This window comes from Ochlerotatus camptorhynchus, unplaced genomic scaffold (assembly GCF_037179485.1).
Source record: "Ochlerotatus camptorhynchus isolate MF236.1 unplaced genomic scaffold, CSIRO-AGI_Acam_v1.1 ptg000009l, whole genome shotgun sequence".
NCBI classification, from domain to species: Eukaryota; Metazoa; Arthropoda; class Insecta; order Diptera; family Culicidae; genus Ochlerotatus; species Ochlerotatus camptorhynchus.
The window spans coordinates 228,964-240,508 of NW_027040501.1; the positions used below are offsets into that span (position 1 = coordinate 228,964).

At 37.7% G+C, this 11,545-nt stretch overlaps 2 protein-coding genes across 2 annotated transcripts; one reads left to right on the forward strand and one right to left on the reverse strand.

The window, feature by feature from the left end:
* Window positions 1–7,355: 7,355 nt before the first annotated feature.
* Window positions 7,356–7,984, forward strand: RpII18 (RNA polymerase II subunit RpII18). The gene is made up of 2 exons (XM_065219227.1): window positions 7,356–7,487; window positions 7,560–7,984. Exons 1-2 carry the CDS (start codon window positions 7,459–7,461, stop codon window positions 7,924–7,926), a joined length of 396 nt encoding a protein of 131 aa, XP_065075299.1. The 5' UTR covers window positions 7,356–7,458; the 3' UTR covers window positions 7,927–7,984.
* Window positions 7,985–8,480: 496 nt separating this feature from the next.
* Window positions 8,481–10,460, reverse strand: hd (humpty dumpty). The gene is made up of 3 exons (XM_065219231.1): window positions 10,208–10,460; window positions 9,315–10,140; window positions 8,481–9,250 (listed from the first exon to the last, which is right to left on the reverse strand). Exons 1-3 carry the CDS (start codon window positions 10,384–10,386, stop codon window positions 8,555–8,557), a joined length of 1,701 nt encoding a protein of 566 aa, XP_065075303.1. The 5' UTR covers window positions 10,387–10,460; the 3' UTR covers window positions 8,481–8,554.
* Window positions 10,461–11,545: the final 1,085 nt, after the last annotated feature.

Genomic DNA, 11,545 nt, shown 5'->3' on the forward strand with positions numbered 1-11,545 from the left:
GCTGGAATATGCGGCGCAGTGGATCTAAAAGACAAGTGATGTTCTTTTTAAGAATAATCGACGGAACACCATCGGGTCCAGCCTTAGTTGAAGTCTTAAGTTTAGATGCTGCTCTAGAAATCGTATCTGTAGTGGCTTCGACCATGCTGAGCGTTTGGTTGATCAAAGGAACATTACTGGCCGCGGAAGTAATGATATTAGCGGAGAGTTGCTCGGCTACAAACACACTAGCAAATTTGGCTGAGAACAGGTTGCAAATGTCTTGTTGATTTCCAGCAGTTTCACCATTAAAAATCATGGAAGAGGGTAAGCCGACTTCCCTGCGTTGCTCATTTACGAAGTTCCAGAAGGATTTCGGGTGTGATTTTAGCCGCCGTTGAATCCTCCTTTGATAGCGTTGAAAACAGAGACGACTTAACCGCTTATACTCGTGGTTGAGTCTGACATAGTAGCATTTCAGTGGCAGTGTGCGGAGTTTAGTAAATCTTCTGAGAGCAGCCTTCTTAGTTCTTTTCAACGAGCGAAGATCTTTCGTCATCCACGGGACGCGAGAGTCGATATGGATGATCTTTTTGGAAACGTGTCTGTCAATGACATATGCCAAGACGTGAGAAAAGGTTTGTGCAGCAATGTTGACGTCTACAGGATCTAGAATATGCTCCCAATCTAGATTAGACAGCACATGGACGATACTGCAATGGTCAGCTCTACGGAAGTCATATGACACAGCGTTTGGAGTGCTGGTGAAATCATGGACAATATTATTTTCGATCACGATAACTAAAGCAGGGTGATGATGCACTACCTTGACTAAAGGTTCGGGTGCCGTGGAGAGGAAAGGAGCTGTATCACGAGCACTCACAAAGCAGAGATCCAGGGTGCGGTTGTTTTCATTCAACAGGCCATTGATTTGTGACAGAATTGCGGTACTATAACTGTCCAGGAGCTGGATGGTTCCTACGTGGAAAGATGAACGCTCGTGATCAGGACAAAAGAAACCACTATGGGTTGGAGTCCATGCAATGTCCGGTAGGTTAAAATCGCCAAGAACAATAACTTCGTCGGAAGGGCCTGCTTTGTCTGAAGCGGCCAAGACGGATCGACAATGTGCGTCAATAAGCTCCAAGTCACGGGTTCGATCTGGAGGAATGTACACTGCACAGAGAAGCAATTGACGATCACCAAGTTGAATAGCCACCCACATTTGTTCAACCCTGTTCCAGGAATCGTCCTCGATAACTTCTGCTTTCAGCTTGGAATTAACTGCGATAAGGACGCCTCCCCCAGTAGTTTTCCTACTATTATTCGTGTTTCGATCGACAGTATATGAAGTATATAAACTAAACTAAAACTAAAAGCTATGAAAAAAGTATACCTACCCTCTAGCATGTCAATCGTTGCGCACAGTTCAGTTTGGACCGTAGTTCCTCCATTTTCCTGCGGTTCTTCACTGAAAATTTAGCAAATGGTGTACCTCAACAAAGCAGGATGCAGCAAAGTTTGAAGTTTTTTTTTACCCATTAATGAGTATAAAAATACACATTTTTTGACTGGTACTACATTCTTAAAATGTGTTTTTTTTACCCATTTTAGGATCTCCAAATTTACACATTTTTTGACAGCTGCATATAAATATAAAAAAATGTGTATTTTTTTACTCATTTATGTGTTTACGCTTGTTACCGTGTAAGAGGGAAGGGATGCACATGGTAACCAGCGTAATCACATTAACGAGTAAAAAGATACCCATTTTTATGTATACATATTTCTACTCATTCCCGTAAATTTAGAAAAATGAGTAGAAATAACAGAAACTATACATCTAGACCAACAATTGAAATAGGCGGAACAACCAAACGTAAACAATGGCTTTAAACGCAAATTCCTCGAGACTCAAAGCACATTCAATAAATCTAACACCATCATCTGATAGAGCAAACTTCCTTTATCGAATGGCTTTGTTAGTTTACGTGGGAGTGTTTTGATTATCGAGAATTTTGTGTTTAAAGCCATTGTTTACGTTTGGTTGTTCCGCCTATTTCAATTGTTGGTCTAGACATGTCTAAGGGTTTTTTGTTTTTTTTATAAGCTGGGGAGGGACGTGCTGTCAAATCAGCCTACTGATCATTCTTGTATGAAATTGGTTCCAAACGTAAACAAACCCTGTAGGTTTCTTATGGCTTGTTTACGTTTGGAACCAGTTATGCGAGGTAGGCGACGATTGTTCGTATTTGACAGCCACCTCCCCCCCTTGGTCATAAGAGGGAAGGGATATACACGGTAACCAGCGTAATCACATTAACGAGTTAAAAAATACCCATTTATTATGTTTACATATTTCTACTCATTCCCGTAAATATTGAAAAATGCGTAGAAATAACAGAAACTATACATGTTTTAGGGTTTTTTTTATAGAGATTTTCACGTCCGGTTGTATTGGTGTGATATGTGAGAGCGTGTTAGTGAATATCTGAGGAAAATACATGACAAATCGATGTGACATGGTTTTGTAATGTAATTTCCTCGGATATTCACTAACACGCTCTCACATATCGCTTCAATACAACCGGACATTAAAATCTCTACACTGAAACAAGGACCATAGTTAGAAGTACTATTTTGCAGAAAACACTTATTATCAATATAACCACGCTTATTACTGTTAAATCTACTATGAATTCAGTATAGTTGCCTATGAATGTTAACAAATTTACTATGATTCTGGCAAAACTACTATACATGCTCAAAATGCATAGTGATTTTGATAGAAATAATAGTAAAATGAAATGATTTTGTTTTCTGCAAAAATCTATTGGTCAGAGTATTTAATTTAAACCAGCAATATAGCATTTTTGCCAATGAATTTTGTTTCAGTGTAGTCCCGGGTTCAGCCCAATAACCCAAATTTGAGTAAATCGCATGCACTGTAACTGGAAAGTACACATTAATGGGTGAAAAAGTGACCATTTAAATGTACAGTAGATATTGACGAATCCAACTTTAATTAATGCACGCCTGGTGACAGGAATAAGCACTATCCGACGGTGATCAGCTAGTGACAGCCCTTGGAAATTTCATTATTTTTATGGAAATTTGTTAAATTACAGTGCTAGTTCGTGTAAATATGCTGTTAAAATGAATGAATCTTGTACAAAACCTTAAAAACTATTGTGATATGTGTCGATCCTAAAATAAAAATTACTAGTTTTCAAATAAAATTGAAAAAACATGATGAGGTTATGGACATGGTTATGTTAACAGCCAAACCACATCGATTAATGTTGATATGGAGACGTGACAAACCAAATCAAATAAAAATAGAAAAGAGCCCCTTTTAAAATGTATTCCAATACAGGCATCCGATGCTGGTTATTGGTTTAATACGGTAGGATTGTATTCGGATATGATTTGCAACCATCGATTGAAGCAAGCAAGAATTTCGTTGGTTTTATCATGTTAGTTCTACGATTTTTATTTTATTTCAATGCTATTTCAATAATCTAGCACTTAAATATCTAATTCTACTTACCAGAGAGATTCTACTTATGCCAGAGAAGAAAGGGTTTCCGCTCGGTTATATGCTTGGTGATCAGGCAAACTATCCAGGCACTTTTGGTTCTGCCTTTGTTGTCCCGCTCGTCTGAATCTACCAAACCAGGCGTGATTACCTCCTAATGGTTTCGCAGCGGATTCAGCTATAAGAAAGATGATGTTCCTGTGGATGGAACAATATATTGTTTTGATTGCTTCAATATGTAAAATTGTTATAACAACTCACCTCAAACAGTCAATTTCCAATGGGATGATCCTTCAGTATTGCATTCTCAGTTTGAATACTGTAAGAAAATTGTTAACATTATTTGTTGATGTTTTGCTGGGAGCAACCTATTTTTCATTTTGAAGAAATCTCAATGATTTTGCATTTAAAAATTAGGATTTACTTACCATTCTTACCGGCGCTACTTTTCTGTTCATATTTGCTTTCTGTTATTGAATAAAGCAATTACAATAACACGTAAAACATAGTTTTCTTATCACAAACTTGAAAATATATGCAGTTTGACAGATGATCTCAAGTTTCACCGCTACGATTACAGCGCCGCGGTGGCCGGCATAAACTTGGATTTGTCAATACTCATTAAATGGGTAAAACTAAAGAGCCTGAATTTATAAAAAGACGACATGTCAAAATTGGAACAATCGATTATCTGTCAAAGTCATAGGAAAAGTCATTCCAATCGAGCAGAAGACCTGTCAAATGGATAAGATGTCGCCTCTTTATAAATTCAGGCTCTTTAGGTAAAACGTATCTACCCATTAATGGATTAAGAGCTTGTACACTCAAAAATATTGAAATCTAAATAGTATAAAAGTTACGCTAAACAGCAACTCTCCGTACCGACGCTAAGGTCGGTATAAAGGGAGAGAATGCAAACTTAGTATAAAAATGGTTTATGCGTGCCATAGTATAAAATCGAAATATACTTTCAATGCATAGATACGGTTTATTCGAGAGAACGTATTTTTCGCTTCTTTATTTATTTATGGAACATATGATTGTTTTCAAATAAAAATAAAAATTGTCTCAGAAAGCTTTTTTAATTAGTTTATTTTTTTATGAAAATTATTTAAAAAAAAAATACTTACAATTTCGATGCTGCCCAGCAAATCACAGTCTCAGTAGAAATCCGCCGGGACAAAGCTCTTCACCAGCACGAAGCTCCGAAGGGAATCCAGATGGTCTTTTTCCTGTCATTTTAGTAAACACTGACCGAATTCCACTTCGTTATTCGGACTTAGTATAGTTTTGAGGAAAATTTTAATCGAACCAATGTATACATTTTGAAAAACCATAAAATGCATAAAATTTAATCTATATCCGTTTTGTAATATTTTTGAGTGTACGTCAAACCATTGGGTACTTTTTTACCCATTTTTTAATTGTGAATGGCTTTATAAATTGGGTACAAAGTACCCATTTTTATACATTTTTTAAGCAGTTTTTTTTTTAATTATGGATTATTTAATGAATGGGACACAATGAATAATCAAGAACACAACATTAGCATAAGCAATGAGTAACTGCAGTTTCTTCCAAATCTGAGTAAATTTCGTATGGAAAGAAAATTTTCTGAGTCAATTATTCTCAGTCGCTGAGTTGGTATGATTGGCCGTGTATAAAGTGCTATTACCGAGGCTATACACGGTAACCGCAAAATACCCAATATTGACTACTAAGTAAACATTTTCGATGGAAACTGGGACTACCCATTAAATGAGTAAAATTTTACCCATTTATGAGTAATTACAACTACAAAAACAAGTAGTAAGTATTCATTTTTGAGTAGCAAGTACTCATAAATAGGTAATATATTTACTCATTGAATGGGTAGTCCCAGTCTCCCTCGAAAATGCTTACTTTGTAGTCATTATTGGGTATTTTGCGATTACCGTGTAGAGCTTTTTGACGTTTAATCGGAGCACACTACTGTACACGCTAAGATGCACATACCTTAAAGTCGGTAAAGAATACCTAGAAATCGGTAAAAATTACCGATAATCGAAGAAAGTGCACATACCTAAATTATCGGTAATCATGGATTACCAATAATTAACGTTAAAAATTACCTAATTTATAGTAAAATATAGCCTAAATATTTATAGTAAAAAGTAACGATTTTTATCGGTAAAAAATACCGATAATTTTTTACCGATAATTTTAGGTAATGGTAGCTAAGAGTGTACCATTTAAAGCGAACGAGTGCGAGCAAGAGGGAAACAGATTAGTGGGAAAACAAACCGTCCATTCATCCATGTGTGCTAGATAGAGAAAGATGATTAAACGTCAAAAAGGTCAATTGAGTTCTCCAAGCAGGATCTCATGGACACTACACTAATAACATAATTTAACACACACTAGCGTATACTGTCATGTGCACGGTAAGAATCAAACATCCATTTATGAGTAAAAGTGAACCCATTGTCAATAAAAGCGGCACCACTAATTAATGCCACCTTCATCAAAAATTGGTTAACCTTTACTCACAAAAGGATACTTGACTGTTACCGTGCAGGCGTAGGGTTTGTTTGCGTTTCGTTGTTTATTTTTACTTTAGAATGACAGTTCTTACAGCAAACAAAAAAATTCTCACAGCTAACAAAAAATTTCATCTCACTAACACACGCAAATCGCACCAATACGAACCCGCCTGGAGAGGACTATTACTCTAGTGCTGGCTGACACTGCTGTTTATGCAGTTCCGTCCTGCGATCTTTTCATCACTCGTTGAAAACCTCGTGGAAAACATGGTGCTTGGCTAGCTCTCCTGGGATCTCCTTGCTGATGGGGTTAGTTTTGTCCCTGCAAGATTACTGTTTAGATGTGAGCAGGAATAATTAAATATGTACTTACTTTTTAAACAATTTCCGGAGCAATTTTTGACACTTTGCGACTGAAGCGAGGAGTGAAAGATGATCTAAGTTGCTTTTCACACATTAATGAGTAAAAAAGTACTCATTATTTTCGTCAGAGGTGAACTGACAACTACATATAGTAATAAAAAATTGGTACTTTCTACCCATTAATGGGTACACGCCAGTTACAGTGTATAGTACGTTGTTTCCATGTAACACCTAAATTACTTACTCTTAAAAGTATATTCTACCCAAAATTAAGTTTAATTCACGTTAATTTGAGAATATTCAATTGACTAAAAAATGACTTATTGAGCTGAACTATATCGTTGGGTCGAATCTTTCGTTCCTTTTAATTCCTTTTTAATTACCCGAAAAAAAATAATTATAATATAACAACAAAATTACAATGATTTTTACTGTTGAATTTCGTGTACATTAAAATTTATTGTTAAATTATTGTACGGGAGAAAAAATAAATTTCGATTTTTAACGATACAATGCTCAAACAATGAAAATTAGTGTGAAGAGATCAAATTTGTTCCAAAAAAATCACTTTTTTTTATTGTTAAGATGCTTAACAACCCCCCTTTTTTACTGTAAATTTCTCAAATACCATGTTTTTCATTGTTATGAACCATGAATTTCGTTGTGATTTTATGGTAATTGACAAAAATGTCCAATATTTTGACAGTAAATATCATTGTTACAATGACAATGAAAATCATTGTATTTTTATTGGATTTTTTTTTACGGGTAAGTATAAAGAACTCAAATTTTGGGTAGTATATTTTCTCCGTGTACAAACTCTGTTTTTCTTAAACCATAATAAATTTTCAGATGCGGGTTGGTGTTTGACAATCAAGAGTTTGACGTTCGACAAAAAATAAAAAAGCGATGCGAAATTAGATTATCGGACCGAGACCGTCGTACGAGGCGTTTTGCAGCTGCACTTGTTTAATCCTAAAATTTTGGTTAAAGTGGAGTTAAATCATAGATCCCAAGTTGTATTTTGCACAAATTTGATCGGATAATCCTGCAGCAATGGATGATGGAGACTTTGATCATGACGAGTGAGTATTTTGAGCAATTTTTGTGCGGCACACATAAACTAACCTTACAAATACTCCATCCGAATTTCCCAGCGTCGGAGGAGACGAATTCGACGATGTTGAAGAGGATGATAACATTGATGAGCTGAATCAGGAGGAAGATGGAGATAACATCGAGCTGATAACGCACGGCCAAGCAGGAGGGGGTGTCCCTAAATCGAAACGGATTACTTCTAAATACATGACCAAGTACGAAAGGGCTCGTGTTCTGGGGACCCGTGCACTGCAGATTGCAATGTGCGCTCCAATTATGGTGGAACTGGAAGGAGAAACCGATCCCCTGCAGATTGCGATGAAGGAATTGAAACAGCGAAAGATTCCCATCATTATTCGCCGGTTCCTGCCGGATTCTTCGTATGAAGATTGGAGCATTGACGAGTTGATTATTATCGACCATTAAGAAGTTCAAAATATGGATGTGTTAATGTATGATTTTATATTTAAGAAATATAGTTAAGGAAATCTCAAATAAAATCCTTTAATGATTACATGTAGTGATGTATAATAGCCACAGCTTTATTTGATTGTGATTATGCATGTAGTATTTCGTGGTTGAGGCTTTCGCCTCATAAAATGCGTTTTTATTTCAGTGACATCAATTGCTGAAATCAATCTTAGGGTTGATGCATATATTATGTCACGCTCTAAAGGGGGAGAGGGGGTGTAAGATTTTGTGACAAGCAATGCATTAGGTATAAGAAAAACGTCACGATAGGGGGGGAGGGGGTAATTTTTCGCTCGATTTAGCGTGACATAATTAATGCATGGGCCCTTACTATTACTATTTTTACCATAATTTAGTTATTTATATGAAACCTGGAAATATATGATGGATATTCGGAAAAAACGGGAATTTAAATTCAACGTTGTATTTTTTTTTGTATGGTTTGAACGAAAACAAAAATATGTGTGACTGAGATCTGTGTTGGGATACACTTGATGAAAGAAAGAAAGAACAACAAAATCAAGTTAATAGATAGTAAATTTATCCAGAATTTGTGTAGTGTTGAGTTAAAGTTGAGATTCAATTAACTCCACGTGTAGCCTCCCTCCTCTTTACAGTAAACCAATCGCTCCAATTCGTTAACCGAATCCTTACTGGCTCTGCACATGGTTTCTAGGATGTGTTCCGAGAGTCCACTATCCGAAAGGTTTTCTTTCCACAGCACCTGATCGCCAATAGCCGTAGCTTCATTCTCTTTGTCGGCATCGTCAATAATCTTTTGGGAAACTCGACTGAAAACAGTTGTATTGGGCACAGTAACCAATGTAGTGCTGAAGTTATCTTTCGTCTCCGTTAATAATCCGCAAATGTAAGGCAGCACATGTGGCAGGATTACACCTTGCAGTTCCGTGCTATGGTAGTCCTCACCATCCATTCTAATTTTGCTCGAGCGAGTTGTTAGCGTTCGCAAGGTAGCTCCTACAAATGCCACCGGGGCTATTAGGGTTGGAGGAACGCCTGCTAACCGTCCCACTTTCGCAGTAGAGCTTTTAGCATTTAGTAAAAAGTTAAAGAATGCTTGGCATTCAACGCCTTCGATAAGAACCGTAGACTGGTCACTGTAGTCGTCATCGCATTCACGACTCTGTAGCTTCTTCGATTGGTTATAGTTGATCTTTTTGATTTCGTCCGCTTCGACTCCTAAACTCTCAAGCCATTTCTCTTCTTCCATATCATCGTCGTCTTCCTCCTCGTCATGGCCTTCGTCTGTAGGTGCGTTCTGGAATATTGAATGATTTACCGTCTTCTTCTGCTTTTTGAATTATTTCTGAGAAAACACTTACCGTCGATTGCTCCTCCGATGAATTCGAAAAACTTCCATTGTGAACGCTGATACCGGACTCTGCCGATCGATTCAGCTCCTGTTTTTCCGGTGTTTTTTTAAGCGGCATACTGAATTCTATGTCCTCTTGTTTCAAGGCTAATCGCATACCGCGGGAAGTGGGCGTAAGCAGTGCATGCGTTTCGACACGTCCACCGATTCCAGCTGCTCGGAACAGAACTGTGAAACTGTTGGCACACACATAAAAGTACGGGCACTGTCTGGAACGAACCAGTTGAAAAAGGTTCTGAAAACTAACGGCCCATTCCTTCCCTAGGGCAACTCGTTCAACTTCACCGAGCACGATTCCATGGTTGGATTTTGAGTTTCTTGGGAATAGTGTCAACCAGGGTAGATGAGGATGCTGCCAGTACAAGGTACTCTGGTAGAACCTCGCTCCAGGCGAAATGTCTAATCCTACTGACGAGTCCTTTATTCCGATGCAGCGAACAAAGGAAGTAAGCCCACTGGCTTCCTGGTTCGTTCGGAGGTTATTCCCAGGGAGTGATGATTTGCAAACAATACGCAATCGGCTTTTGATTCCCCAGTGGATTGGAAGATGCTTGCTGGGTTTCTGCTGTATTTCTGGAGCCTTTTGTTGGTCTGTACTAATAACCAATTGGTGCTGTGGATCTACAAGGAAACGTGGTTCTAGTGGTTTTATAACGGGAGTGTCAATCAGGAGTACATCTCTCGGAGTTGTTTTGTGCAACAATTCCAAAATACTTTCATCGTTATTGAGATCCGGATCAAATGATTTGTGCTTCTTGGTTGAATTGTCATCATTTCTGGGAACGAAAAAAGGCCAGATATCAACTTCTTCCACCATTCATTAGCATGATGTAGAATACTTACATTGAGAATGGATTCTTTCTTTTCTGATTGCCTGCAAAGGGATTCGGTTCTTGCTGGCTGCTGGAGACATCGGAGCTTGATTTTCCAGATGGTCTTTGAATGCGTGCTTGCAATGCTTTCTGCTTTTGCTTAAGCCGCTGCAGTTGAAGAATTTCGTCCGGTCTTTTCCACTGGCTCATGATTAGAAGCTTTTTAAACTATTTCTTTTCACTATCTTACTACTAATAAATTTTTCTTCAATCACTTTCCCGTGTGTTGGGATCCTTGGGATCACGTCGGCAGAAAGTGCGCATTTTTGTTTGTTTACACTCCAATGACAGGTGGATCAACTGCGCAGCGATGCCAGATAATATGTTCACGGTGTTTCGCGAAAACCCAATAATGGGTAAAAAATACCCATTTCAGCTAAAAGCGCCCCTCCTCATTTAATGGGTTAACTCAGGATCAATAATAGAAAACTCGCGTCACTTTTCAAATAGACCAATGTAACAAATGTAAACAAATCGAGTTAAGCTATACAAACTATTACCACAAACGAAGTGACAGACGACTAACCGGCGAAGAAATCCATTTAAATAATGTGGTTCACTGTAATAGAATTTTCTTGGAAGCTTGTGCCATTATCCACCTGATGGGTTAGTTTTTTTGTTTTGATTTGAACAAAGTTGATTTTGTGTACAATGATTCTTTGACAGTGTGCAAAGAGTGCGTATCATTTTGTCATTTTTTTATGCATTTCAGTTTTGAGTAGAGTGAAAGAGATAGAACCAAAACATTCTAGTACATTTGGTGAAAATACTAGTTCAATCTAGTAGTAGCAACAATCAATACAAAACTAACAATTTTAAATTGGCTCACCACTTTAGTAGCCTATTGGTCCCAAGCAAACGATTAACGTACCCTATTCTAGTCGAAATTCTAGTACTACGCAATGTTTGTTTTGATTCGCTATGAAAGTTTGACAGATAAAATGAGGGGTTATTGGTTTTACCTATGTTTCGAGGGGTGAATCGATTAGCTTGGGACCGAAGAGAGTACCAGAGCTGAGCCAAAAAGTTGAGCACGTTATTTCGGGACCTTCTAGTCTTAGAGTTACCTCTATGCTATTACCATAGAGGTAACTCTAAGACAAGTAGGTCCCGAAGAAACGTGCTCAACTTTTTGGCTCACCTCTGGTACTATCTTCGGTCCCAAGCTTGTCGAATCACCCCTCGAAACATAGGAAAAACCAATAACCCCTCATTTTATCTGTCAAACTTTCATAGTGAATCAAAACAAACATTGCGTAGTACTAGAATTTCGACTAGAATAGGGTATGTTAATCGTTTGCTTGGGACC